Source organism: Aspergillus eucalypticola, assembly GCF_003184535.1.
Source record: "Aspergillus eucalypticola CBS 122712 chromosome Unknown BO83scaffold_38, whole genome shotgun sequence".
NCBI lineage: Eukaryota > Fungi > Ascomycota > Eurotiomycetes > Eurotiales > Aspergillaceae > Aspergillus > Aspergillus eucalypticola.
The window spans coordinates 1-25,494 of NW_020290312.1; the positions used below are offsets into that span (position 1 = coordinate 1).

The 25,494-nt window shown below is 50.7% G+C and overlaps 11 protein-coding genes across 11 annotated transcripts; 4 read left to right on the forward strand and 7 right to left on the reverse strand.

Moving 5' to 3' along the window:
• BO83DRAFT_348231 (cleavage polyadenylation factor subunit CLP1) lies at positions 1–1,667 on the reverse strand (the record flags this gene model as incomplete). Its single annotated transcript, XM_025528839.1, has 3 exons — positions 1–616; positions 670–1,432; positions 1,530–1,667. Coding segments are annotated over 3 exons (1,515 nt in total), but the record flags the coding sequence as incomplete, so codon positions are not given.
• Positions 1,668–2,426: 759 nt separating this feature from the next.
• BO83DRAFT_161804 (KilA-N domain-containing protein) lies at positions 2,427–4,219 on the reverse strand. Its single transcript, XM_025526323.1, has 5 exons — positions 4,048–4,219; positions 3,726–3,934; positions 3,498–3,660; positions 2,602–3,448; positions 2,427–2,547 (listed from the first exon to the last, which is right to left on the reverse strand). Exons 1-5 carry the CDS (start codon positions 4,106–4,108, stop codon positions 2,523–2,525), a joined length of 1,305 nt encoding a protein of 434 aa, XP_025382906.1. The 5' UTR covers positions 4,109–4,219; the 3' UTR covers positions 2,427–2,522.
• A 1,610-nt stretch (positions 4,220–5,829) lies between these two features.
• BO83DRAFT_441516 (rho GDP-dissociation inhibitor) lies at positions 5,830–7,507 on the forward strand. The gene is made up of 5 exons (XM_025536346.1): positions 5,830–5,927; positions 5,984–6,160; positions 6,415–6,737; positions 6,799–6,847; positions 6,921–7,507. The coding sequence occupies exons 2-5, from the start codon at positions 6,070–6,072 to the stop codon at positions 7,049–7,051; spliced, it is 594 nt and encodes a 197-aa protein (XP_025382907.1). The 5' UTR covers positions 5,830–5,927; positions 5,984–6,069; the 3' UTR covers positions 7,052–7,507.
• A 6-nt stretch (positions 7,508–7,513) lies between these two features.
• Positions 7,514–9,130, reverse strand: BO83DRAFT_161843 (serine/threonine-protein phosphatase). Its single transcript, XM_025526324.1, has 3 exons — positions 8,966–9,130; positions 8,680–8,913; positions 7,514–8,531 (listed from the first exon to the last, which is right to left on the reverse strand). Exons 1-3 carry the CDS (start codon positions 8,979–8,981, stop codon positions 7,819–7,821), a joined length of 963 nt encoding a protein of 320 aa, XP_025382908.1. The 5' UTR covers positions 8,982–9,130; the 3' UTR covers positions 7,514–7,818.
• A 586-nt stretch (positions 9,131–9,716) lies between these two features.
• Positions 9,717–12,449, reverse strand: BO83DRAFT_382775 (AP-3 complex subunit beta). Its single transcript, XM_025532304.1, has 3 exons — positions 12,347–12,449; positions 12,113–12,270; positions 9,717–12,044 (listed from the first exon to the last, which is right to left on the reverse strand). The coding sequence occupies exons 1-3, from the start codon at positions 12,357–12,359 to the stop codon at positions 9,801–9,803; spliced, it is 2,415 nt and encodes an 804-aa protein (XP_025382909.1). The 5' UTR covers positions 12,360–12,449; the 3' UTR covers positions 9,717–9,800.
• Positions 12,450–12,981: 532 nt separating this feature from the next.
• BO83DRAFT_412064 (MFS general substrate transporter) lies at positions 12,982–14,569 on the reverse strand (the record flags this gene model as incomplete). The annotated part of the gene is made up of 3 exons (XM_025534369.1): positions 12,982–14,029; positions 14,066–14,268; positions 14,330–14,569. 3 exons carry the CDS (start codon positions 14,567–14,569, stop codon positions 13,003–13,005), a joined length of 1,470 nt encoding a protein of 489 aa, XP_025382910.1. The 3' UTR covers positions 12,982–13,002.
• A 907-nt stretch (positions 14,570–15,476) lies between these two features.
• On the forward strand, positions 15,477–16,294 carry BO83DRAFT_456799 (uncharacterized protein; the record flags this gene model as incomplete). The annotated part of the gene is made up of 1 exon (XM_025537079.1): positions 15,477–16,294. The coding sequence occupies exon 1, from the start codon at positions 15,542–15,544 to the stop codon at positions 16,292–16,294; it is 753 nt and encodes a 250-aa protein (XP_025382911.1). The 5' UTR covers positions 15,477–15,541.
• nuf2 (kinetochore-associated Ndc80 complex subunit NUF2) lies at positions 16,292–18,071 on the reverse strand. The gene is made up of 4 exons (XM_025534970.1): positions 17,888–18,071; positions 17,571–17,831; positions 16,585–17,499; positions 16,292–16,531 (listed from the first exon to the last, which is right to left on the reverse strand). Exons 1-4 carry the CDS (start codon positions 17,987–17,989, stop codon positions 16,418–16,420), a joined length of 1,392 nt encoding a protein of 463 aa, XP_025382912.1. The 5' UTR covers positions 17,990–18,071; the 3' UTR covers positions 16,292–16,417.
• Positions 18,072–18,241: 170 nt separating this feature from the next.
• BO83DRAFT_371171 (translation initiation factor eIF2B subunit alpha) lies at positions 18,242–19,660 on the forward strand. Its single transcript, XM_025529927.1, has 2 exons — positions 18,242–18,395; positions 18,462–19,660. The coding sequence occupies exons 1-2, from the start codon at positions 18,349–18,351 to the stop codon at positions 19,474–19,476; spliced, it is 1,062 nt and encodes a 353-aa protein (XP_025382913.1). The 5' UTR covers positions 18,242–18,348; the 3' UTR covers positions 19,477–19,660.
• Positions 19,661–20,147: 487 nt separating this feature from the next.
• BO83DRAFT_421146 (putative sterol o-acyltransferase (APE2)) lies at positions 20,148–22,843 on the forward strand. The gene is made up of 6 exons (XM_025534971.1): positions 20,148–20,658; positions 20,714–21,157; positions 21,216–21,920; positions 21,974–22,229; positions 22,284–22,325; positions 22,383–22,843. Exons 1-6 carry the CDS (start codon positions 20,540–20,542, stop codon positions 22,407–22,409), a joined length of 1,593 nt encoding a protein of 530 aa, XP_025382914.1. The 5' UTR covers positions 20,148–20,539; the 3' UTR covers positions 22,410–22,843.
• A 36-nt stretch (positions 22,844–22,879) lies between these two features.
• Positions 22,880–24,814, reverse strand: BO83DRAFT_382781 (putative nucleotide-sugar transporter). Its single transcript, XM_025532305.1, has 4 exons — positions 24,644–24,814; positions 24,512–24,588; positions 23,570–24,448; positions 22,880–23,507 (listed from the first exon to the last, which is right to left on the reverse strand). The coding sequence occupies exons 1-4, from the start codon at positions 24,725–24,727 to the stop codon at positions 23,234–23,236; spliced, it is 1,314 nt and encodes a 437-aa protein (XP_025382915.1). The 5' UTR covers positions 24,728–24,814; the 3' UTR covers positions 22,880–23,233.
• Positions 24,815–25,494: the final 680 nt, after the last annotated feature.

Here is a 25,494-nt window from a genome sequence, read left to right on the forward strand (position 1 = left end):
GGGCTGGCCGTCGAGCTTGCATGTGTAATGGCCAGCAGCGAATTAGCCAGCGCTGTGGGCGCAGGAGGTAGCACCTTCTTCAGTGGCACGTTGGACGACCCAGCCGGCGTCACCGTTTCCTTCACCGGTCCAGCAATCCCAGGCAACGTCGGTGCTACCGGGGTCTCTTCCTGCGGAGTCTGTCCCAAATCCACGTCGTTGCTCCCACCGGGGAGGAAGGCATCGCCGGTACCCAGCTGCGATGGGTCGTACTCATCTTCGTCCTCCTCTGCCGAGGCGATGGTGTAGTTGTAGACCGCTAAAGCGCCAAAGTCCAGCTGTTGCGCATGCGGCGACAACGTAACATTTGTGGAGGACGACGACGCTGACAGTGACAGCGCCGCAGATGCCGTCGAGGGAATTGGGTTGCCGAAGAAGTATGTCCGGATCTGCGACTCACTGACAGCCTTCATGAACGCCGCATCGCGATCAACACAACCCCCGGACTTGGACAGCTTGATCACCGAAATGCGCTCATCCGACGCCGCTGCAGACGCACTAGCCGTAGGCTTGTTATCAAAGTTCTTCATCATAATGCTGTACAGTCGCTCGGAGCCAATAACCAGAATCGTCGTGACTGTGTCAAACCTGTCAGTGCATACACCCTCACCAGGATCAAGTAAGACTCACTCGCAAACTCCGTCACAATATGATTGATCATCTCAACATTCCCAGCCTTACTCTGACTCAAAATCCCCGGCGTATCCACAATAATCCCCGTCTCTCTAGCATCCTCATCCTCGGCCATCCTTCCCGTCACCGACAGCGCCAACCTCGACACGATAGACTTATACACCGACCCATCGGCCTCCAACGGATTCTGCATCGGATAGAAGTACACCAAAGGCAATTTCACCGGCACCGCACTCGGCCCGGACATAGGGCTACTTCCCCATCCTTCCTCAACATCAATCATCGTGCGAAACGCCGTAGCCGTCAACGTCCCCGGGACACTCAACATTCCCTCCGTAGGATCCAAATTTACCACCAGCGGCTGCCGGCCCACCTTAGTCGCATACGCCGTCAAAATCTTCGAAAGACTCGTCTTGCCCGCATCTTCAGGTCCGAGAATCAGCACCCGCGGGCCATCCTTCCCCGTCGCCTTGGCCTCCTGTCGCAGTGTCTCCAGCGCAAAATGCACGTTCGCATATTCAATCATCGGTGTTTCCTCGGCCACGTACTCGCTCTGGCAGCCGCCCGCGCCGAGTCCGCGCGTCGCTGTTCCATTTGTTCCGCCCGGGGCGAGGCTATCCAAGCCGATGATGGCCTCTCCGGCGCTGACTTCTAGCGTGCATCCATGCCAGGTGTAGATTGCTGCTTTGGTGCCGGAGAAGGTGTAGGTTTGGGAGGGGGCTAGTTCGGTACCGAAGAGTTCGGCGGTTCCGGCTAAGAGCTAGTTCTCCAGGTGGTAGATATGTCAGTCAGCTGCCTCTTTTTGTGACTTGAGGAGGGGGGGGGGGGAGGAGGGGGAGGGGGTTATGGTAGCTCACCTTTACGCGGACGGTCGTGCCAAAGGCGACTTCGAACCGCCACTCGGAGCCCTTGGAGAGGCTGATCTGAGAGGGCGGGGCGGGGGCGAACTCGCGGTCCGCGGAGGGCTGTGTTAGATCGAGACCGGGGAGCGACATGGCATCGCCTATATAATTGGGTTTGTTATCTGGAGAGTGGTATGCGGACTGGAGTTTCTGGTAGAGCTCCGAACAGGCGGAGAGAATGACGATGTTTAGCCTGTTTGCAGGACGGAACCCTCCCGACTGGTTCGCGTTCGCAGGACGCCCATCGTACTATTATCTTAAGTTATCTATGTTATACTTTGACTGCTACACGGAATACCTACTAGGGCAATGTTCAATTCATAGTTATTGCATATCCATCATTTGCAAATCTACCTAACAATGACATAACTCCGAACACAATCCAGTCAAACCATCCCGATTGCATCACGACTCCAGGGTACAGCCCCGGTCCAAATGGTGTAGAACAGAAAATAGAAAAAGGAAAAGAAAACCACATTATAGAGGCGTATATCAGGTATCCAGGAGATAATAAGAAACGGCATAGATAATGAACGAAACGAACCCAAGGCTTTCCTCGATCGCCAGGACCTCACCGGCCAATCCCCCGTGCGAACCACATCACTCGCACCCAGACGGCATCATTAGTAAAGAAATATTCGCGGCCAATACGTTACATCAAGAATCACTTCAATTGGGACTTAGGGATCGTGATGCGCTCGGGTGGATTGGCCAAAGCCTGAACTCGGATGAATTCCAGAGTAGGGGCAAATTGTGAACGGATAAGGAACAGCTTCGGCTGCTTCTCCATTAAGCATCGTTCAAAACCATAGCAGTTGGGGAATAAGGGGGAGATTATTTTCCAAAGGGGTGGAATCGATGGAGGATTTGTCCAGACTTGAGCTAGACGTGGGCAAGCCGACACGGCGCATAATCACGACAATTTTGCTTCCAGTTTGGCTAGGGTGTTTAGAAGAAATATGGAATAGAGGCGCTGTGAAGCAGGTTAGCAATATACTTGAAAGATTTGGCGCCATGCAAGACTTACGCAAGCGCAAAGGCAGCCGTAACGCCAACAAGAGCACGGTTCCGCACGCGCTCCTGCTTGAGCTTTTCCTCCAGAACCTTGGCCCTCTTCACACGGAGGGTCTTGGCTTCCTCATCTTCTTCCTCGTCATCATCGCTGAGCACTTCCGTCTTGCGCTTCTGGGCTGCCTTGGCCGACGAGGGCTCCGCGGTCTCGTTCTGAAGCTTGACCGCCTCTTCTACCATTTCTTTCGCCTTGGCGATCATCTGCTCGGTATCGGCGGCAGACGGTGCGTCAGGAAGGCTGATAGGCATCTCAACGGAAACGGTGGTCTGGGAGGTTTTGGCCTCGTCAACAGTCTCCGCGTTGGTCTCAACATCGACCTTGACCTTCTCAAGTTCCTGCTCCTCCTTCTCCTCGGGCTCTTCCGCACGAGCAGCCGTCCTCTTCGCCTTGGATGCGGATGCCGGTTTCTTCGGGGTAGGAGCGGGCTTCTCGTCGCCGTCCACTTCAACGCTGGGATGAACGGTGCCGGTGACCGATTCCGACTCCACGGTGGAAGCCGTCAAGTCCAAAGAAGACTGAAGGCTGGCGTTGGCAGCACTAGTCGCCGCAGCGTTGGCCTCTTTCATGGCGCGAGTCTGGCGGGGCTTACGCGGGGAGGTCGATTTCTTGCTTGGAGAAGCAGACCGTCCCCTACGGAGGCGTGGTGCAGTGAGAATGGCCGGGGCTTCGATCGGCGGCAAATCAAACCGAGGTGGTGGGGTAATTTGCTTCTTCGCGGACGAGGGGCTTTGAACGATGTCGGTAGGATCGAGAAGGGCTCTAACCCAGTCGTACATTTGGTACTCCTTTGCCAGCTCGAGGGCTGAAAGTAATCAGAACAATGTTCATATCTGCTGAATTGTGATACTTACCAAGCAGAGGCGAGATCCAAACATTACCGGCGATCTCGTCTTCGCTAGTCTCTGTCCGGGTCTTCAAGTACTCCCGCTCAGACCGTTCTTCATCGAGCTTTGCCCAAGGGAAGGCAATCTTGAACATTCCGGTAGCACTGACAAATCCATCTTTGCTACGTCTCTATAGCGACAGGTCAACAACCATTCTATGACATCACGTTTTGGTTCGTTATCAGCCATCCTTACCATCAAAAAGTAAGTTTCGGGATGCTGTTGAGGCGAGTGTGAGGGGAAAATCTCGGAGCCCTTGAGGTCTCTAGGCAGCGGCGCGCGCAGGTGTGCATACTCGAAGGGGCCGAGGTTTTCAGGCTTTGTCGCATTTGACGTGCCAACCTGGGTGGGTTTCACGGCGAGGTTGGTCTTTCCCAGACGACGGCGCGAAAGAAGTTCATCGTCTGAAGTCGCAGGAGGTAGAAGGAGACAGATTAGTCTGGCGCACGCTTTGGTGGAGATATCGGCATGCCACGATCGAGTCTGAGCTCGGGCGCTAGCTGGAATCATAACTTACAAGCAGGAGCCACGTCCGCAAGGATGAGAGGGTTGTTTTTCTTCGGCAATGAGCGCACCATGATGAATGATCAAGCTCGCAAGCAGGGTCAATGGAGAAGCGAGGGGTATCGGATGAGGGTTGGTGATGAGAGAAGATGCGTCGCCAAAACGGCGGCCACGTTGCAGGCGCGTCTGTCGGCGCTCTCCAGGCGAGGTAGGTCGCGAAAGCAAACACGGCACCACAAGAGGGCGCACAGAGACAAGCACCGCGGGTTAAGATGAGCGGGTGATGGACAGGAACGCTCAGGCAGAGAGCCGCGACGACCCAGGTGATAATGGAATGGAAGTCAGGGCGCGGGTTCGATAAGCAGGATCAAAAGAAATGCGTAGGGGAAGGAAAATAATCAGGGAATCGAAAGCAAATTGGGGAGGGCGATTGATTCCCACCGTGACCGGCTGTGACCGTCTGGGAGACCCCACAGTACCGCGCTACTGTGACACCACTGCAGCAGCGAACCAATAACAATTTTATCTCTTGGTGGGGCAAGCCAAAACAGCAAGTATCTGCGGTGCCGGCCCATCCCCCGGTATCTGCTGTGACGTGTTTGGCTCATCATGGTATCGCTGCCTTGACGCCTCACCGCTGCCGGTTGTCCCCGTGACGCCCATCCATTACGATTTTTGTTGTTTTCGGGTTCCTTGTAATGGGTTCCATGGCTGCGGTTCGCGTAGAGTATCTACTTATTCTACCAGAAGAACCTTCCTTTTACTGGTTCAAGTCCAAAGCAATGATTTAACCGTATTTGAATTAATTCATGACTTGTAGGTGCTGAGTTGGACCACCCGCATATACCATGCATAATGTAGGTCTATGCGCAATATGCCTTGAGTCGGACATTCGGGCAACTTGGGTTTGGTGCATTCGGGGCACTGGATTCGAATGAAACACGCCCACCATGTCTGCAAAGCATGAAACAGCTTAACCAATGGCTTAGTATTCCTTCCAATTGCTGAAGCAAATTTTCAAATAAGTAATTAGTACTACTAGTAGTAACCTGAGCATTCGAACTCCAGACTTGTCTAAGACACAATATTGTACTAGTAAGGTTAGGAGTAGACCAGCGCTATATATAACCTAACTACTAACGGCTATTCATATGGTAGTAAGGTAGCTCACCCCAGCTACTACTAGTATCATTAGGTGTATCTTAAAAAGCACATTGAATAGTGATAGAAGAGCCTTAATCGTATTGTATGAGAACAGGACGCAAACACATCATCACCTCTCGCCCAATTGTCAGAATCAAACTTCATCACCGGAAATTAAGCGTGGATAAGGAAATAAGCTACTGTAAATTGCACGGCAGCCATCCGGATAAAGAGGCTTAATCTGTGCAGATAAATGGATAGTTATCAAGCATTATATGAGTATTTCCAAGATAGTATCCCATTCAAACCAATCGAAATCGAGTAAATAACTCACCTCCAAGTGCAGTTAATACTCAATGGTAGATACGAGACTGTAGCAGTTCTATGACATCTCATCTCCGGCATTCCAGCCAGGGAGGTGTAGACCTCGGTGTTTGTATAACAACCTAGCATGGTCTCATTTCTCGTCAGGATCGTGAAGTCAGAAGAGGATCAAGATCCCCAAATTATCATCCCGTTCCAAAAATACCCATTGCGTGGCCTGTTCCATGGATTGCCCTGGCTCCCCTTAATCTTTCGGCGGACACCAGGCATGAAGAAGGTCTGGTCTGGCCCATCCACTTCCATCCACTCCCATCCACTCCTCCACCGCCTTTCTTCCCCCCACTTGTTACTTTAGTCCACTGCTTCCACTCCAAAATATCCCTAAACAATTCTCTCCTCAGCAGTTTCCTGTATTCCTATCGTCTGGTACGTGATGCTCGATGTTCCTTAGTCTCCTCTGACGAAGACTCACCTTTTCCTAGTCTATATATCCCGTTTGTGAGGAGCAACATCAGCATCTCCCCTCCCATCTCCCCCCTATCTCCAAATACCCCACCAAACAACAATCATGCCCGAGCACGAAGAAGATCTCGTTGCCTCCCAGACCGAGGGTTTCAAGGTCGGAGAGAAGAAGACCATTGAAGAGTACCAGAACCTTGGTATGTGCTATCTACGCTCGCCTGCCCCTCTCCCTGGGAATCCGATACCCCTCCCACTCCCCGTGGTAGTAGCCTCGTGGCATCCAACATCGCCGCCGCCCCCTTGCTTGCTGCCCCAGTCCCGTCAAACGTACATCGCAGGCATTCCTGACACTTCACCGTTGAATTTGGAAATGGCGTCTCTTGCCTAACCCTATTTCTCCATTGAAACCATCTACCCGCCTTGTTTTCTGTCTAATTCGGAACATTCACAGACGCGAACGACGAGTCTCTCAACCGCTGGAAGGCCTCTCTGGGTCTGGCCACTGGAACTCCCATTGGCGACCCCAATGACCCCAGAAAGTGCATCATCAAGTCTCTTGCCCTGGAGGTGGAGGGACGCCCCGATGTTGTGATTGACCTGTCTACTCCCAATGCGCTCGAGACCCTCAAGGACAAGCCCTTCACGATCAAGGAGGGTGCCACCTTCCACATCAAGGTCGTCTTCCAAGTGCACCATGAGGTTCTGAGCGGTCTCAAGTACCTTCAGGTGGTGAAGCGCAAGGGTATCAGAGTTAGCAAGGACGAGGAGATGCTGGTAAGCGCTCCAATCTCGACAATCGTGGTAGGATGTAGGCCATGTACTCACTCGCTTATAGGGAAGCTACGCCCCCAGCACCACCGACAAGCCCGTTTATGAGAAGAAGTGTAAGCCACTACCCTACTCTACCAAGAAAAGGAGCACAAAAAAAAAGACATGGCAGTAACTAATCCAACCCAGTCAACGCCGAGGAAGCCCCCTCAGGCATGATGTTCCGTGGCCACTACAACGCCGTGTCCAAGTTCGTCGACGACGACAACCACACCCACCTCCAGTTCGAGTGGTCCTTCGACATTGCCAAGGACTGGTAGAAAGAATGAAATGAATTTTGTCGTTTAGAAATAGTCAGTCGGACTGGCTCTGCTTTCTGGCTTTTCCCATCACAACTTTCTTTCTCTCTTTCTTTTCCACCCTCATATATGAAACTATGAACTGTTTACCCTGCCTATCCATATCATACTCCATGAGAAAGCGCAAGCACATCACACCATATCCCTGCCTTTTCTTCGCAGTTTTACTAGCGTTGGACCTACCTACCTATCCGCATCTTACTATTGTCCGAGTTCTGGAATACAAATATTATATTCTACAATCACTTTATTGTCTGCTAGGATTTCCTTATGATGAACGGCTTTGGGTATCTGGGATTATAATCGCCCTATCTACTGAATCCTGATAACCGCATACTATGCAAATTGCATACATACTAAGGGCCGTTTTGCGTGCGGCCCGGCCCGGTCCTATCCTGTCCTGGACATTTTTCCTTTTTCTCTCCCCTCGAGAACCCAGAAATCCTGTGTGACTGACTAATTTTCTAGCTTTTCTAACTGCATCTTGCTGTCGTACATCGCACCATGGGATATTTGTCTATAAATGCCTGTGATATTTACCAAACTCCCCAAGAAGATCCATGAATAATGTGTAAGAGGATGTGGGTTTGAAAAAAAGACACAAGAAAAGAAAGGGAAAAAGGACCTAAAAAGGAAAAGAAGCAAAAACAACAGCAAAAAAGCAACCTCAGGCAAAAAAAAGTAAAAAGAATCGAGAAAAAGAAAATAGAAGGAAAAAGATAAGGGTATCACAGAAAGTAGTCAATCACCGGACTCTGGCCATCCTTGTTCTGCTGCGCCTGCTGCTCGCCCCGATGGATATCATTTTCCGGCGCGGCGTCAAAGATATTGAAATACCGCTCACCTGTATCACTGACCTCCAGGACACTAGCCAGGTTTCCGCACCGGTAACAGTAATTCGGTGCACTCCAGACCGTACTGAGCCGGTCATCGTAGAGAACTTGATATCCCTCCTGACATAGCTGGTGGGCCCGTAGGATATGCGACATGCTGTTGACCTCGAGAAATTTGCGGACCACCTGCGCACCGAACGTATAGCCCGCTCCACGCGGCGACAGGGAAAATTCATCCCGTTCGGTGTCGGGATCCGACCAAACCAAATCGGCCATGGGACCCTCGTGTGGAATTTCGCGGAACCGGTCGATGATTTTGATTTGGTCGATGGAGTGGATGGATGGGGATAGGCCGCCGTGGACGCAGAAGATCTGGTCATTGATGACCACGCTGAGGGTCAGGAAGTCGAACATATCCGTGAAGTAATGCCAGACGTTGGCATTGCCGTATTTACGCGCGCATTCCGTATAGAATCCATATGATTGCGTTACACCACGCGACTCGTGATTGCCGCGGATAAGATGGACGCGCTGGGGGTATCGCAGTTTCAAGCACACGAGGAGGGAGATGGTCTCCACGCTGAACAAGCCTCGGTCCACGTAGTCGCCTGTTTGAATTGGAAGAAAGAACGTCCGTCAGCACTCATGCTCACACAACCGAATTTCCCCAGGGAATCGGCACGCTTTCTCTTGTTGCTGCCCTCTTCCCCTTCTTTCCCCGCCAACCACCAGTATGATATCACGCGGAATACTAACCAAGAAACAAGTAGTTTGTATTGGGACAAAACCCTCCGATCTTGAATATCTCAATCATGTCGAAGAACTGTCCGTGGATATCTCCGACCACCGTGACCGGAGCGGCAATGTGGACGACATTGCTCTCTTTCATCAACAATTCCTTCGCCTTGGCGCATATCGCTTCGATCACCGAGTCTGCCAGCAACTCTTTCCGGTAGAGTCTCTCAATGCACTCGTCGAGGTCGATACTAGCTGATCCAATGGTGAGGGGCCGCACAGGACGAGTAGAGGGAGGAAAGCTTACCTGGTAATCCGGGCATTTCGGAACAGATAAATTGATCAACTCAGGAGATTCAAAGATATTTGTATATTCATGCAGCGCGCAACGTTCGATTGCGCTCAATAATAGAAAATGGAGGCTCAGAAGTCCACCGAAAGTCGTGTACAGGTGCCCAATAAGAAGGAGAAATGATCAACGGTTTGAAATCGCCGCTATTATAAGCGGAGAGTGAATAGTAGTTGTTCCGGTTCGAGAAGGGATATGTTTGTTTGAGAGGTTCCTGCAGTAGCTCGCATCATGGCCAACGGCACACAGTACGCAGGAGCAGGAGTGAGCGTCTCACAGGGGGGACCTGTGACCGGTGAGGGAAGAGCAGGGTCTAGACGCGGGTTCGGAGGGGTGTGAGTAAAATTTCGGGAAGCTTGCGCTGCACTTAATCCATATTTCGGAAAGAATCTGTACTTCTAACAGATGGGGATGAAGCAAACCAGGATTATCGACAGGCACAAAGCCCATTCAACCCGCCGAGGGATTCCTGGCCACATTCTGCCGGGTGGCACCGCCTGCTGTTCCGTCCGCATCATCAATGAAGTCTGGCGGTTGGTGTGAATATCCGTACATCACTTGTCTCGGTGGGTTTGCCAGCATATAACTACCAGAAGGCTACCTTGTGCATAATGCCTTTGGGATTTGGTGCCTCGGAGGTGGGCGAAAGATCTCTTGCCAGCACCCATTATCTGTACTAGAGTGAAGTATTTGAATACAGAGTGCAGGCCGTCACGTCTAGAATTGGAAGTATATCAAGTTGGTCTATGCAGCTAATCTGTACAAAAGCTCTTCCCATCTCTCCAATTGGGTATCACTGCTTCAAGAGTCCTGCACTCTGCCCCTGCTCTTCTTCATCCGTCTCGTATTCTTCATCCGTTTCCTCCTCTTCGTCCGTTTCCTCGTCCGTCACTTCCTCGTATTCAGAGTCGGTTACCTCTTCCTCTGTTTCTGTCTCTTCCTCAGTCTCCGTCTCGGGCTCCTCAAGCCACTGGTCGAGTGACTTCCCCTTCGCTGAGGAGGCACCCGCTACTCCGCGACCATCCCGTTGCCTGCCTGAAGTTGCAGCGGTACTTTCATGCTCCTTGAGGGCTCGATCAAGCCGCTCGCCCGCAGTCAATGAGGACTTTTCTACCACGTTTGGTTTAATATCGTTCTCTCGGAGGCGTGGGTCGGGCTCTTGTCCGGACTCAACCCATTCAGGGAGGCTTTGATAGCCATTCAGGCCAAGCATTCCAGCGTCGGGACCAACGACGAGGGTCGAGGAGCCAATCAGCAGATCCTTGCGTGTTTCTGACGGGCTTGGAGCGTGTGGTACGGGCTTCGGGGCAAGTAGGAGCAGATTAGCCAGTTGTGTAGAAGAAGGAGAAGCGAGCAAAGCCTTGTATAGGCGGGCACGGTCGCGGAGATCGTAGGAAGGATCATATCGAGCAAGGAGAAGAAGGTACCGCCAGAGCAGCGTCATCCTATCTTCTTCAGGTTTATCACTCTGTGGTTTCTCGTCGCCTGAATCCTCTTTCCGCTCCTCTTCGTTCTCCGTCCACTCGTTGACGATTTTCTCAGGCTTGGGTTCTGGTGGTGGCACCTCCTTTGGAGGGTTTCGCAACAGATGATGCAAATATACCTTAGCACCCAGAAGGATGATCTGCTGCTTAACGGCCTCGGATTCATTTGCAAAGTCTTGTACCAGAATGCGCAGGATATCGGCCGCAATATTTCTCTCAGGCGCGACACCAGCAAATTCTCCGACCAGCCAAACAATGGTTGCTCTGGCATCGGGATTCTTTGTTAATCCCAAATGCTTGACAAGCTGAATCACTGTCTTCTCGTGTGAAGGTGGGTCCTGCTGAATGAGGTGTCTAATAACGGTCAACGACTCTGAAACAAGATTGTCGTCTAGACTCGTAACTTGGCTCAAAAGGACGCGGAGACAATGATCAGCACTTCGAGGCTCACTCTGTGCGCAGCGCCCTATAGCACGCACGCTTTCTCGTACTAGGTCTGGGTCTGAGCTCTGAGAAAAGTGTTCCAGTTCGCTGAGGATCACGCCCTTCAAGTGCAGCCCGCAGTGGGGAAAGAGTAAAGTGAGTACTTCCAGCTTGAGGCGCCAGATATGAGGCGGATCTACCGCGTGGACCAGGAAGTGCGTAGTGTATTTCGTAAACGGCTTGGGGTGTTTTAGGGCAACGGCGACAATGTTATATAGCGCAACGTGCTGCGTGTCCTGTGGGCTCCGAACCAGCGCAACTAGAGGACCAACGGCGGCATCAAGATACTCTGGAGTGCCGAGGTAAAGGAAACACCGGACAACGCCAACAATCACAGCGGAGTTGCGATTTTGCAGCAACAGCTTGCAAGTACGTAAGAAGAACTCAAGATCAGGATCCAGCACAAGCACTTCATGCTCGCTATCATCACCATTGCTCTCCGGCGCCTTATCGTCCTCGTAGAAGCCTTCGGGAATTGCCTGTTTACCTTTCTGGACCTTGCGAGGGAAGCACTTCCTGGCGTAAAAGGTCAGAAGACGCAGTGTTGAGAGTTGGCTCCATTCGTCCATGTCGACGAGCTTCTTGACAAGGCTTCGGTAATGCTTATGGATGAGATCGATTCTGTCCGGACAAACATCTAGGAAAGCGGCGACAGCAGGCCCGAGGACAAAGTACTGGCTATCACCGAGCAAAGTAGCAAGATACCCAATCAGCTGAGGGAGTGTACTCGGGTCCAGGCGATAACACTTTGGGATTGCCAGTGCTGCGGCTTTGCGAACATGTGGGCTCATGTCGCCGCAGCCTCTTTTGATTGCAAGGGACACAATCTGACTGATGACTGGTACTCTGATTCCGGACATTGTACGAAGCGCCATAGCCCGTGAGTGGGGGTTCTGATCGGTAAGCGACTTCTGGATGGCATTGATAGATAGGAGCGCAAGGTCCGGTTCCGCCTCCGCATGATGGACCAAATAGATGTAGACCAACTTCTTAACCTCAAGATTCGAACTAGCGACGTTTTTGACCACAGCCGAGAAGAAAGGAAGGGAGGGTTCGGATCGGTACATCAACTATATGGCGCAAGAACAAAAGAGTGTTAGACAATGGATTCTTGCATTTAGGCATCCCGAGGCCTTACCGTAATCACCCGGCGCATGCCATCCAGGACCTCCCGGTCATTCCGACTATCCAGAAGCTTTTTGATGTGAGCAGTAGCCAAATTCCGAGACGATAAACCCGTGCTAGACCCCTTACTCAGGGCTGCTGATTGGGCTGCTTCGAGGGTGAGCTCACGAGCTGCTCGCACGACCAGTTAGTTGATTTGTCCAAATGCGGAGGACAATTGGCGAGCAACTGTCCGCGGTGACATTACCTGTTTCCAGCATCGTGGATATTCTGGAAATGGTCTCCATCTTGGCCCCGAGGTCCTTCGCATAGGCGCAATAACAGATCAGACCTGGGGAGGGGGATGTCCCTAATAGAGGGGAGCTGGAGGAAGTTGGGAGTTTCGCGGCGGCGGGCGGGCAGCTGACATGACGATTGGGTAACGTGCTTAACTACGGCTACTTTCCATCATCCGCTAATCCCACTTGCTATCTCGGTAACCATCACCAAAGCAGGAGATGAGGAGAACCTATTATTGTTCACCCCTCTAATCTATCATTCGTATCAATGCTATTTAATTTCTATATAGAATCTACTATTATGATATCTGCAGTAAACAACCAGATGTCTCGACGGCCTTAGGTGGGAGAGGCTCATGACTTGCGGCGTCATGTCTCTGTGATTGAGAAGTCGCTTTAGAGCATGACAACTCCATTTGTTGCTTTTACGCCCGTGCTTTGATATAGAGGAAGCAATATGCTGGATAGAGATGACGTGATCAGCGAAGTCCAGCAAATCTTGCTCATACATCAACACCAGGTGATGGGTCATGGCCTAAAGCCACGAAGTTGGCTAATTGGCTTCTATCCATAGAACGGTAGAGTAGGATGACCCCTTTATCCCAGACATCTTAGTCTACATCATTCAAACCCTCGCCATCGTGAATGATCCCTTCACAGTCTTCACTTTACTTGTGATACTAGGCACGCTGCTCGCCGTTCCCACGACGGACTCTCGTGGCACAGCATCATCGTCTCTGATCTGGGTTTCCTGCCTCGGAGGATCGCCGTCAGCATCAGCGCTTTCTAGCTCTGATACCTTCCATAATCTTACAAGCCCAAGGCAAATACATGCTGCCATGAACATGAAGCCGACAAATATCTGGGCATGCAGGAAGTTAGTTCCATTGTCGGTGCGTAGCCAAAGAGCGATCGGTTCAGCAAATGTGCTCGGGATGACGACTGAAAGCCAGAAGATCGACAACGCAGATGGTAAGAGTTGTAAACCCACAACCTCCGCGCCAACTGGAGCTTCAGTGGTCGTGAAGGTCGCAGCAAAAGGACCGCTCATTAACGCATAGAAGATAAGGACACCGAAATTTCTGGCAAAGACCCAGATGACGAGAGAAAACAGGCCAGCCAAGAAGGTACAAGCGAGGGCAGTGTTCAGCCGTCCAAAGCTATCGCTGACGTACCCTATAACAGGTCGCCCAAGGCCTCCTCCAAGATTGAACATGGCACCAACAATTGAGCCTTGAGATGCGGTCAGGGCTACGGTGGTTGCATAGTCGGGAATGGAGAACAGAAGGGCCACGTAGCCCAACACGCTAAAGCAACCCCAGGCCAAAGTGAGCAGGAATTCTAGTCTTCTTAAAAGCTCTGTATGGAAGGCGAATTGAACAGCTCCAATGGCCTTGTTTCGATCCCTTACAATGATAGCAGAGAAGCCGCACGCAGCAGCGGAGACGATCGCCAGGATGCGGAAAGCCCAGCCAAAGCCCCATCTCTGAATCATGGCACTTGTAGCCAATGAATAGATAAGGCCTCCGAATCCCGATCCAGCCGTTGCAATACCGTTTGCAAGGGACCGACGGCGGGTGAACCACTGAGGAATGATGCCAACAGTAGCACTGAATTGCATGCTCATGCCAAATCCAAAGCACAGAGCCTGACTGAGAGATAATTGCTAAACCTGGCCCACCCATGACGCTCCCAACAATGCCGCAGTCTGCAATGTGATCCCAATCATCAAGGTAACTCTTGTACCCCACATTCGGGTCGTGATTGTTGCGACTGGCGCGATGAATTGAGCCATACTGAGGGAGAAGCCTTCGACAAAGTCATAGTCGAGGTCTGATGCTCCTGGGAATGTATTTGTGTCCAGATAGTGGGCCAGAAAGACACCATAGGCCTAACTGCGACAAGAGTTAGCAAATATAGCCTTGTCTAGAAGACCATGAGTGAGGCCTTACACTGTTGATTCCCCATGTATGAGCATTGACCAGAAAGACGTACAGTACACAGATCCAGCCATAACCACCGTCAACCTCTATGGGTGATTGAGTCTGTTCGGGGTCGGCTAGCTTGTTATCGGCTGTGTCATTCTTGGATAGCACCGTCTCTGGACAGTCAGTAGAAGGATGAATGGCATCGTGGTCAGGCACAGCCGCCGTCATTGTGTAGCTTGAGTCACTGCCCTTCTCAGAATGCATATCTCTGCTCGTCACCAGCAGGAGGGCTTGAAAAAATTTTAAGACAAAATAGAATGAAGAGGAAGCGATGCCACAGTTTGTCTTTGATTGAATGGCATACTACTAGATACATAAGTAGTGATATAAGAAGGCCCGTTTAAGATATGATTATATCAGTCCCACATATAAGAAGACATTGGCAAAGTAATTGACAGGGGTCTAGTTGACTATCACTCTGATTGAGTCATACCATTGTTGCACTTAGTGCAACTATCGGACTATCATAGAAATCGCGTACCCCAGCTTGGCGTGAATAAGGCTATCTAAATATCCCTGTAGATGGCCGCCAGTCATCATGGAATCCTAGATTAAGTATGGAGACCTCTATGATAGTATCTTCCGGGAACCAGTTGCTTTAACCTTTCTTGATTCGAAGCTAATCTAGTACTTTCCTACGCCTCATTCTGCTGATAAGACACACCATCTGCTTGTCTTCAATGCCTAGAAGAGAAGATGACATGAACAGTACTAGTGTATGATCATAGACGGAGCAGGTAAGCACTGATAGTCACTAGCCGTACTAGTCAGAGTAAGGAAAGGTTCCAATTAAACCTACTAGTAGGTGGCGTGTGCTTGTTGTCTGACATATTATGATGGCTCTCGGCACCAACTGAACATAGTTCAGCTAAGTAGGTATACGATCAATTCACGGCAGCTGACTGAGCTGCATTATTCATTTCATAGTATAAACTTAATAGACATCGGGTCACGTTGTAAAGATCTAAACGAGCCTCCCTCTTCTATACTAAGTAGATGCTGCGGTAGCAATTGAAAGCACCAATCAGAAGCGCCAAATCGAACGGTTCAACCGCCTCTCCAAATCCTAGCCCAACCACCGTCTAAGTAAGTAGTAGTCATAAGTAGATAACTCAACGCTAATGCACTCCACAACTCATCCATCCATCTATTCATCCACCTTCTAATCAATCTATCATGACCCTCACCCCCCCAACCCGACAAATCTACACCATCAGCGACCGCATAACAGATTTCCTCCAACACATCATCACCCAAGATGCCCCCACCACAATACTACTCATATGCACAACAAAAGAACAGTTCCTAGAGCAGTTATTACTCGCCTCGGGCCAAGGAACTGAAGAACATCATCAACATAATCACATACTTACCAAAAACACCATCGGGGTGCTGTCCAAATCAAGCAGCATTAAGTTAGTGTACTGCCCTACGCTGGAACATCTTCGAGCGTATTTGTCTGTGGTACGATCGCCGGAAGATGGAGTAGGGTTGCAACGAGAGTTGTTGACTACTACTGCCGAGGAGAAGGGAAGGCAGACGAAACAACCATCACCACCACCACCACCACTACCTCTGATGGCTATTCTGAACCCGTTGGCTTTACATGTTCCTACTTCGGAGTTCTCTGCTCAGGGGTTGTCGAGGACGTTTGCGGCGGTGGTGGAGGTGGCGGATCGAGGGGGGATGGATCTTGTGCTGTGTGAATGTAGAAATGTTGGTGATTCTATGGAGAGTGGGAGTGGGAAGGGGGAGGGGGAGGTGTCATGGCATACGCAGGTGCCGCTGTTGAACAGCTCTGTGCGGGTTGGAGAGCAAAGTACGTCGTATCGAGGGGGTGGGGTACCAGTTAAAAGGGTCGTGCAGCGGTGGTTTGAATTTAATGATAATGAGGCTCCGATTACAGACACTACAATGATAGACGTTTGACGATTTGAATGACAGTAATAGAGCAAGATATGTACTATAAGACAATGTAAACCCCCATAATCAACCGGGTATCCTTGAATCAGCCCTAAACTCCCGATTTGACACCGTAATGAATTCCCAAATTTATAGGCATTTCTCCATGTCCGTGATATAGAGTTTGATATGTGACTCCAATTTCAGGTATTCATCGTGAGCGCTTTGAATTTCGCTTTCAATGTTCTCCTTGAGATCGGCCATCTGGGGAAGAATTAGTAAAGCATGTAAAGCCGAAGGAAACAAGCGATATTTACCTTCTTCTCAGTTTGTTCGATCCGGATTCTCCTCCGCTCCATGTCGCGCTGCTTTTCAGCTCGCTCCTCCCGGAGTTGTTTCTGGACCTCCCGGAGTTCTTCCATACGCGCCTGCGCTACTTCCGCTTTTTCTTGAGCATTCTTTCGTAGAGCCTCGATCCTCTCATTCCATCGTGCCAGCTGCCGCTGCAGCAACTTCTCGGTCTGCTCCACCTCCCTAACATTGTTCCCTCGCTCGGAAATGGCTTCTCTATTTCTAGAGGCCCTTGACTCTTCATCATCTTCCTTTTGCAGTTCCACGGATATATCTTCGAGAAGACGCACGCAGGCTTGCACGTCGTTACTAACAACCGTAAACGTGTCTGATGATGTTTGCAGAGCCCTCGCTCGTTTTTCCATCGCATCGATTTGCGCTTTCTCGCGGAGGAGATTCTCCGACAATTCACTCAATGAGGCCTGGAGAGAAATGGGGCTCTCCATTACATAAGGACGCAGTTTCTCAACTTCTTGCCGCGTACGAACGACCCTTTCCGTCTTCTCCTCGAGTTGCGCTTGCCGTCTTGCCTTATCCGCCTTGGCTCTTTCTAGCATTTCGGCCACTCGCTCCTGGTTGCGCCGCAATTCGAGCAGTCGCGCTTTCAACTCGTCGTTACGTCGTACCTTGTCCTTAACCTGTGCCTCGTTGGCCTTCATAGTCCGGCGCATTTCTTCGAGGCGCTGCTCCATCTCCTGGTTCTCCGTGTATAGGGTGTCGATGCGCGATTTGACCTTCTCGCCTTTGTTGAAGTGCTCATCAATAACGGGCGTTTGAGATTCGCGGAATCTAACAAAGTTGATGAGATAGGAGAATATCTTGACGAGTCGATCATGGGTAGGCTTGGTGAGATCGGTAAACATAAAATCATTGACGCCGCACTATATTGGCGTATGCCAAGTTAGATCCGACTGAGCTCGTCTGGTTCGGTGTAAAGCGGGTTCATACGCACCTCCATCATCAACCGCCGTAAGCTGGTAAAGAACCCCATGAGGTTGCGCGTGTCAGTAGGAACGATGTCGGGGTAGTCGCCGCAGATATCATCCGCCGCAGCTCGCATCGCTGGCTCTACGGTTTCGCGTGTCATATTCATGAGGAGCTCAGCAAACCATTCAAAGACCATCTGAATCTGTTGCGGGTTTGGCTTGATCAAGTCGGCGGCGGTAAAAGGGATGCCGATGTCATTAATGCATCCTGCAATTTCCTTGTCCGGCTGCTAGCAGTATTAGATATTGTAAGCGAAGATGCCCTGTTCGACCGTGAACTGACCAGGCGCATGAGAGCATCATTATCATCCTCCTTTTTGCGACCTCTATTGTGGTGTTGCTGGGAGCCATGGAATTGCTGGCTCATTCGGCTGCCGTACGCCATGGTTTTTCGCAGTCCAAGCTAAGATGATGAGCTACAGAAATCACTCGGACACGGCCAAGGCAGAGTGGTGGCGAGATTGGTGCCCGCTCGATGGATGTTATGATGATTGTTTACTGCGCAGGACTCGCATGGCAACCAGAAGCGGATTAGCGCGGTGGGAGAGGGGCATCACAGACAAACAATGCAAACTTACTCCACGCTTCCCTTTTTCGATGACTCTTTGCGGCGGCCACAGCGGAATTACCTGTGGACAGTGAACCAGTGTCAGAGAGTGCTTTCCTGCTGTGAACGCGAGGTTTTCCAGCTCACGGCTCTCAACCTCTCGGAGTATTATAGCTTCTCGGCGTTCTTTGAACATCATGGCAGCTCCCACATCAGGCTCATCGGCCGCCGCCAAGCCGTTCGAGTAAGTCACCTACTTCACATCCAGGAAGTTCTAGTCCTTTGGATCGCTAACATTTGTTCTTTCCAGCATTGTCGCGACCTACAATGACTTGCTCCGCTCCGACCCCGACCTGACTATGCCAATTGCAGCTATCGAAGCTCTGGTACTACTCCTTACAAACTCTCCCTCCTCGACGATATCCGAGACGCTCGACCTTCTCGAGAAATCTACTGCACACCTGAAACAGTCGATTCCGAACCCCATTGGTCTCTCCGCTGGAACCGACCTCTTCCAGCGGTACCTGATCACTACCCTGCAGAGACCCGGACAGCTCGGGCCCGCAGGTGATTTTAACGCGATTAGGGCGCATCTTCTGTCCAACGGACGGTTGTTCATTAGACGTGCGAAGGAAAGTCGAGACAAGATCGCGGCGTTTGGACGAGGATTTGTACGCGATGGAAGCACAGTTTTGACGAACGGAGGATCGCGAGTTGTCGCTTCGTTGCTACAGAAGGCTGCGGATGAGAAGGGCGGCCCGTCGGCAGTGCGGTTCAATGTGATCTATGTCCTGTCATCGGCGAAGGGTACTGGTGCGCATTCCGATGAGCCGGAGGGTATGGAGACTGTGCGCGCTCTCCGGGCGAAGGGTGTTCCTGTCGCTACGATCCCGGAGTCGGCTGTTGCATACTCGATGGGCAAGGCCGATACTGTCATTGTCGGTGCCGAGGGTGTGGTTGAAAACGGTGGAATCGTGTCGCGCATGGGAACCTACCAGATCGGTCTTCTTGCTAAGGCTATGGGCAAACCCTTCTACGTTGTGGCGGAGAGCCACAAGTTCGTCCGTCTCTACCCGCTCAGCCAGTATGATTTGCCGATTGAGCAGCGCGTGATCGATTTCAAGACTGAAGAAGATGTTGCCGACGAGGCGAAGCAACAGCAAGCTTTGTCTACGGATGCAGCTGTTGCCAAGGCCGTCAAAACGGCAGACAGTGCTGATGTAGTTGACTTCACTCCCCCCCATCTGATCTCTGCCTTGATTACCGACAGCGGTGTCTTGACGCCAAGTGCGGTCAGTGAGGAGCTGATCAAGATTTGGTTCTAATTTTCTATTTCCATTCCCTGTCCTTCCATACAGGCACGAGGCGTGGAGCTTGTGATGTCTTTTAAAAACTGAATGAAGCGGATTGGCGTTAAGGTCATGATATCTCCGGATACTCAAGGTGTTTATTGGTTTGCAATGTGATGTCTGTCTGCAAATCTCAAAGAAAATAATAGCTGAATAGAACTAGGATTACAAGTCCGACTAGGAACGTAGCAATTACTATCTCCCAATTTACAAAATGCAGAATCCCGGCATATTGGCTATTCACAGCCACATCCGCCGCCGTTGTTTCATACCACACTAAGATAATCTTAGTACGCCTCACCGCGTTAGTGGTGTTTCTGTCTTAAGGGGCAGATGTAGCTGACTACTACTACGTAGTCATCATTATTGCCTATGAATTACGTGAGACATTCGAAGCGTGTCAGGCAACTGCTCTATACTTGCGTCATAGTATGTTTGTTTGTATTTGTATTGTAAGCCATACAGTTTGCGGGGGATTCTGCCGAGGCTATCCTCATTGACTTTCAAGGCAGTAGGCGGTGAAGGAGGCAACGGACTTGCCATATTAGGCTGGAAGTACTCCGTAATGGCTTCCCCTATGATTTCATTCCGCGAAGGACTTCCTGTTCATGAACTCCTACAATGTAGTTTATCTAGCCCCCTGCAGCCGCCATTGGCTTTCATTTTCTTACTGTACCACGCTTCAAGCCTTGTTCATGAGGTATCATTCGTCTTACTCCCTGCATTAAGACTGTTCACCTGATACCGTCGATCGTAAAAGACTTCCGCCCTACGTCTCCTTGTCTGCGCGCAGTTTCGTATTCGTTTCTGCTGATCGGCCGCTGCACGAGCCAGCCTTACCAGCCCGCGGTCATACTACGTCTTTTGCTATAGGATCCACCTCAAACGTCCAGCACTCACCCCCCTTCCTGTCTGTGTCAGCTTTCTGCATGTGTCAGATTTCGTCTATCTATATAACTATTGGTGTGCTGGCTCTCCGGTTCCTTGGATCCATGTGAACCGACAAATTTCTCCTATTGCTTTTGTCCCTGCCCGCAGCATGTCTTCGGCCGTTCAACCACCTAGTGGCTCCCCTTTACTACGGTCCCGTGCCGTTCCGGGGTCGAAGAATCTAGACGATTTGACGGCAATTTCCCCCTTGGAGAAAGCTGATTCGAGGTGAGTACTTGCATACGGAGTTACTAGAATGGCTGGTCCTAACTTTCCCTACTAGTGGCCGCTCAACCCCGGTCCCCGACGATGCTCCCCCCTCCGCGCATTCAATCTCCACGGCAAGAAAGCAAGCACGAGCCCGAACTCGAATATTTTATACAATCGATTATGTTCCTCGAGTATCCCATTTTGACCCGCGGAGCGAGTACCGCGACTTCCGCGGCTTCTATACCCTATTTTGGATTGCATTGTTTATCATGGTTGTTACTACGATGCTTCGGAATATCAAGGATACTGGCTATCCCTTGAGGATCAGAGTATGGAGCCTGTTGTCAGAAAATGTGTGGTCCATGGGGTTCAGTGACGTGGCCATGGTGGTCAGTAGCGCAGTGGTCCTGCCGCTCCACCATCTCATACGAAAAAGCGGTAGCTTGATGCGCTGGGGAAGAGGTGGCATGGTCGTGCAAAGCATCTTCGAGGCAGGCTGGGCCATTCTATGGATCAAGTAAGTTGGCATCTCACTCTACCTTCGGCTAAGATGAAGCAGCTAACTAGGCTCGTAGTTGGCCGTTTATGATGCGCTGGACCTGGACGGCCCAGGTCTTCTTCACCCTTCATACTCTGACCATTCTGATGAAGGTGCACTCCTACGCGTTCTACAATGGTCATTTGAGCGAGACGCAGCGTCGACTAGCGTCGCTCGACAAGCCAGGGAAAGTCTCAATGGAAGCGCCAATCCCATACCCAGATGCATCCCCCCGTCGACGCTCGGTAGCCCGGCGTGCGAGCCACCATGCGCGCTCCGAGTCGATCGCTGAACTGCGCGAGGACCTGGCCACGGAGCTCACCTCACCCATGGGAAATGTAACCTATCCTCAGAATCTTACCGTTGTCAATTATGTCGACTTTGTATTCTGCCCCACTCTCTGCTACGAGTTGGAATATCCTCGGAGCAAGGAAAGACGGTGGATCGAAATCGGCTTGAAGACTCTGGCTATCTTCGGATGCATCTTCCTATTGACATTGACAAGCGAAGAGTTTATTCTCCCTGTCCTGACAGAAGCCAACATCCAATTGCACAGGGTGTCAAGCGCGGTCGACAAGGCCCTGATCCTCGCGGAGACCATCAGCATGCTTTTGTTCCCGTTCATGGTCACGTTCCTTCTTGTGTTCCTGGTGATCTTCGAATATGTTTTGGGCGCCTTCGCGGAGCTAACTTGTTTCGCTGATCGTCACTTTTACTCAGACTGGTGGAATTCATGCGACTGGTTAGTGGAAGCTTATAAAGTCTTTTTGATGATTGCTACTAATTTGGCTACAGGCTCGAGTTCTCCCGCGAATGGAACATCCCCGTTCATCACTTCCTCCGCCGCCATGTATACTTTCCCTCGCTATCAAACTTCTCCAAGCCGGTCGCCATGTTTATCACTTTCCTCGTCAGCGCCATTGCTCACGAATTAGTCATGAGCTGCATAACCAAGAAGCTCCGCGGCTACGGATTCTTAGCGATGATGCTCCAGCTACCTATCGTTGCGGTACAGAAATCCAAATACGTCCGAGGAAAGACAACACTAAACGTACTTTTCCCCTCCTGAATACTGTGCCCCAAACCAAATACTGACTCAATCCAGAACCTCTTCTTCTGGCTATCTATGATTTTCGGATTATCAATGGTAAGTTTTCTAACAACTTTACACCCGGAGTTCTCGATCAACTCTGACCTACCACAGATGTGTGCGCTTTACGTCCTCGTCTAGACGCACGAAGCCAAAAATCCCTGTTAGCAGTTGGCTACAAATCTCCCCGCGACCTACCTGGCACCACCACCATCTTATTTCGAGTCTGTAACATACCATATTTGACGTACATTATCGTTTGAGCTTGCCTTATCATTTCGCTTTACATATATACTACCATACACATATACATGCACGCTTACATGCACGCTTACATTCTATATACCCTGCTTGTTGGTTTGGCATTGTATATCATCAGTCGGGTTTATTGCATATTTCGTCTTCTATTTCTTTTCATTCTTCCATTAATCAGTCATATTTTGAAAGGACTACTCTGCGTTAACAGGAAGACAATAGATTGGTCTATTCGAAGTGTTGATTCTATAGATGGACTCATGTACTATAACACCTATTGCATTGATGGCTTTAGATTTACTACAACTTAGATGCAGAATATGAAGGAAAGCTACAGGGTACATCGGAGATAAGACCAAAGACAGAGATACTGTATATTGTTTCCCAGAAACAAACCCCACTCACCAGCGGCTTCATGCCTGAGTACCTGCCTCTATAATCCAAATTGTATTCCTAGAGCAACACAGCCAAATTTGAAACGCCGATAATGAACCAAAAATCAACTAAAGACAGAGATATGCCCATGCCTAGAACATGAAGCACTTGTATTGCGAGAGCGATAGATATCCAGTATCAAACAAAACCTGTAGCGGTGTCTGGTCCGTCAAGGACAAGAGACACGTGACGTCACCGATCAAGGTGACGTACTCTTGGTTTCGAATTGGGTGTGTGTGCTGTGTATCATGCGAAGATGAAGTGAGCCGAACAACTTACATATGCTCAATCGGCTCTTCAGGGAGAAGAATCTCTTGGTCGCGGCGAGAACTAGGAAGGCAGGCTTTGAGCGGCGGGCGGACAATATCGTTGAAGAGAAAAGTTCCGTAGACGAGGAGCGCGAAGCCGACGACTTGTAGCCATTTGAAGGTCTCCCAGCCCAGAGCGAGGGAGACGAGCCAGATGAAGAGGGTCCGGCAGGTGTCAATAGTGCTGCGGGAAGTAGCGGATACGGTGCGGGTGACGGAGAGACCGAAGAAATTGAATCCGCTGAGATTGTCTTAATGAGTATGTTGTTGACGGATAAGGAGGGATGTTAGGAAGAGACTCACCCAATACTGATCATGATCAAGAAACTGGACATGGCGATTGCTCGGTTATGGAAAACCTGGCTCCATCCTTCCTTTGCATCGAAGTAGCCGTAGCGGCCGGCCTCCGTACGTCCGATGGTCAAGTACAAGATGATCGAGCCAATGACGGTGACAGAGAACCCGAAGATACCTTCCCAGCCAACGACCTGGAGGGGGTCCATTTCATAGTTTTCCAAGATCCACTCTTCCAGAACGAATTGGGACGCAGTGAAGATCTGGGCTGCGGCTATAAGCAGCACACCAACGACAGCTTTCAGTGCTTCCGGAGACCGCGTTGTTGCCTGGACTTCTCGGATAGCATGGGTTACTACGGTGGCAGCACTTCCTTGGGTGACGTCGTGCCCTTGGTTGTCGGCGAAGAGGGCACCTGCAAGACCGACCAGAGCAACACCTAAGACCACAATGAACAGCGCCAACCAATGATAGAGATAAAGTTTGCGGTGGAGGAAAAGAACACTGAAGAGGCCGACGAATAGAACGAGGGCACCGCGAGTCATCTGGTAGACACTGGCAGCAACAAAGAGCAACCCGACGTTCATCAGAGTTGTGCCCGCGATATCGCAGCACGCTGGTGCAGCAAGAAGAAAGATCTTGTATCCTCGAAGATGAACGCGACCGTCTGCTAGCGTGGCGGGCTTCGTGACATCATCTGAGGCTTCTGGCCCTCTGATGGTATAATCTTCCTCATCGTCGAGTCCTTCCGTATTGTTGACAGGGTGATAACCGCCAGCTAGAAGAGGCGATGAGTTGTTGGACAAGCGCGGAGCAAGATACCGTTGATACAGCCAAGTCATGAGAATCACCAGCCAGCTTCCCATTTCTCCGGTGAACATCTGAATACTGTCATCCAAGGGAGATTGTGAGCCGACATATGCAGACTAGGGCAAGGAGGGGAATGCCTACGTCTGGATAACGGGTTGCTCGAAGGTGCGACGGTATTTGGGATAGGGCGAGTCGCAATTCCACACGCATTGCATGTCCTATTCATCGGGTGAGCGAAGAGGTGTGTGGCATAGAACAGTAGGGAAGTCAGACCTGGTATTTGTTGAGGATGGTGTTGCACACCCCGGTGACGAGCATCATCGTCACCAGGAATGGAACGGCAGCTTTATTCGCCATGATGCCCCGAGTGTGGTAATGAGTATGAGGGACAAAAGGAGTGGTTGTTGAATAGCACGAAGCAGGGAGGAGGTAGAGGAGGTACTAAGGGCGATAGATAAGCCACTCGGTGGCTCACGTGGGTGGAGTGATAAGGTGGTCACAGGGAGGGAGGGAGTGGGTTAGTTGGCCAAGTCCGGAGAAGCTGACGATGGGTGGGAAGGCAAAGAAGGAATTCAGGGCACATTCAAGTCGAATGGCGAGATTGGTATTCGGAAGGAAGCTAGCAAACAGGGAGCTATTGAGCACCCATCCTGGCAGACCGAGGATAATCGATGGGAGAAACACGGAACAAAGCAGACGAGGATGATGGGTGGAAAGAATGGAAGGAGAGTTCATGGGGAAGAAGAGCCACAGCTTTCAGGTGGACAGGCTAACCTTATCGGCAGCTGATCCCGGAGTGGGTCTTGTCACGGATCCGTATGGGGCGTATCATTACGGCTGACATACATACGGACGGGACAAAGTAATCAATTAAACTCTCGTTCTAGTTGGTTAACACTTAAAGTATGCATGCATCGAGATGTATACAGATGGAATATTGGTATAATTAAAGCTAGACTAGATGGTGCTTCAAAACAGCCATGGGATACATCCAGCTACCCTCCTCAGCCCTAATTCTTTCTCCAGGCCGTGGCAGTTCTCACTCTTCAAACCATCCTCCGAGAGAGCCTTGCTCCCAGGGCGACTCAGCAAATAAACCCTCTTTTTTTATCACTCGCTCCGTC

What these genes read in the sequence shown, in the direction of transcription:
- BO83DRAFT_161804 (XM_025526323.1), bottom strand. Translation starts at nt 4,108, where the DNA reads ATGGTGCGCTCATTGCCGAAGAAAAACAACCCTCTCATCCTTGCGGAC. An exon ending in CCGAAACTTACTTTTTGATG is followed by an intron (nt 3,661 to 3,725) that starts GTAAGGATGGCT and finishes CTGTCGCTATAG; the next exon opens with AGACGTAGCAAAGATGGATT. An exon ending in ACGGCTGCCTTTGCGCTTGC is followed by an intron (nt 2,548 to 2,601) that starts GTAAGTCTTGCA and finishes CCTGCTTCACAG; the next exon opens with CGCCTCTATTCCATATTTCT.
- BO83DRAFT_441516 (XM_025536346.1), top strand. Translation starts at nt 6,070, where the DNA reads ATGCCCGAGCACGAAGAAGATCTCGTTGCCTCCCAGACCGAGGGTTTC. An exon ending in TGAAGAGTACCAGAACCTTG is followed by an intron (nt 6,161 to 6,414) that starts GTATGTGCTATC and finishes GAACATTCACAG; the next exon opens with ACGCGAACGACGAGTCTCTC. An exon ending in GCCCGTTTATGAGAAGAAGT is followed by an intron (nt 6,848 to 6,920) that starts GTAAGCCACTAC and finishes AATCCAACCCAG; the next exon opens with TCAACGCCGAGGAAGCCCCC.
- BO83DRAFT_161843 (XM_025526324.1), bottom strand. An exon ending in TACAAACTACTTGTTTCTTG is followed by an intron (nt 8,532 to 8,679) that starts GTTAGTATTCCG and finishes CAATTCAAACAG; the next exon opens with GCGACTACGTGGACCGAGGC.
- BO83DRAFT_382775 (XM_025532304.1), bottom strand. An exon ending in GCATGCGCCGGGTGATTACG is followed by an intron (nt 12,045 to 12,112) that starts GTAAGGCCTCGG and finishes TGCGCCATATAG; the next exon opens with TTGATGTACCGATCCGAACC.
- nuf2 (XM_025534970.1), bottom strand. Translation starts at nt 17,989, where the DNA reads ATGGCGTACGGCAGCCGAATGAGCCAGCAATTCCATGGCTCCCAGCAA. An exon ending in TACGGCGGTTGATGATGGAG is followed by an intron (nt 17,500 to 17,570) that starts GTGCGTATGAAC and finishes ACGCCAATATAG; the next exon opens with TGCGGCGTCAATGATTTTAT. An exon ending in TCGAACAAACTGAGAAGAAG is followed by an intron (nt 16,532 to 16,584) that starts GTAAATATCGCT and finishes ATTCTTCCCCAG; the next exon opens with ATGGCCGATCTCAAGGAGAA.
- BO83DRAFT_371171 (XM_025529927.1), top strand. Translation starts at nt 18,349, where the DNA reads ATGGCAGCTCCCACATCAGGCTCATCGGCCGCCGCCAAGCCGTTCGA. An exon ending in GCCGCCGCCAAGCCGTTCGA is followed by an intron (nt 18,396 to 18,461) that starts GTAAGTCACCTA and finishes TGTTCTTTCCAG; the next exon opens with CATTGTCGCGACCTACAATG.
- BO83DRAFT_421146 (XM_025534971.1), top strand. Translation starts at nt 20,540, where the DNA reads ATGTCTTCGGCCGTTCAACCACCTAGTGGCTCCCCTTTACTACGGTCC. An exon ending in TTGGAGAAAGCTGATTCGAG is followed by an intron (nt 20,659 to 20,713) that starts GTGAGTACTTGC and finishes TTTCCCTACTAG; the next exon opens with TGGCCGCTCAACCCCGGTCC. An exon ending in TGGGCCATTCTATGGATCAA is followed by an intron (nt 21,158 to 21,215) that starts GTAAGTTGGCAT and finishes CTAGGCTCGTAG; the next exon opens with TTGGCCGTTTATGATGCGCT.
- BO83DRAFT_382781 (XM_025532305.1), bottom strand. Translation starts at nt 24,727, where the DNA reads ATGGCGAATAAAGCTGCCGTTCCATTCCTGGTGACGATGATGCTCGTC. An exon ending in CCATCCTCAACAAATACCAG is followed by an intron (nt 24,589 to 24,643) that starts GTCTGACTTCCC and finishes CCCGATGAATAG; the next exon opens with GACATGCAATGCGTGTGGAA. An exon ending in TTGATCATGATCAGTATTGG is followed by an intron (nt 23,508 to 23,569) that starts GTGAGTCTCTTC and finishes AGACAATCTCAG; the next exon opens with CGGATTCAATTTCTTCGGTC.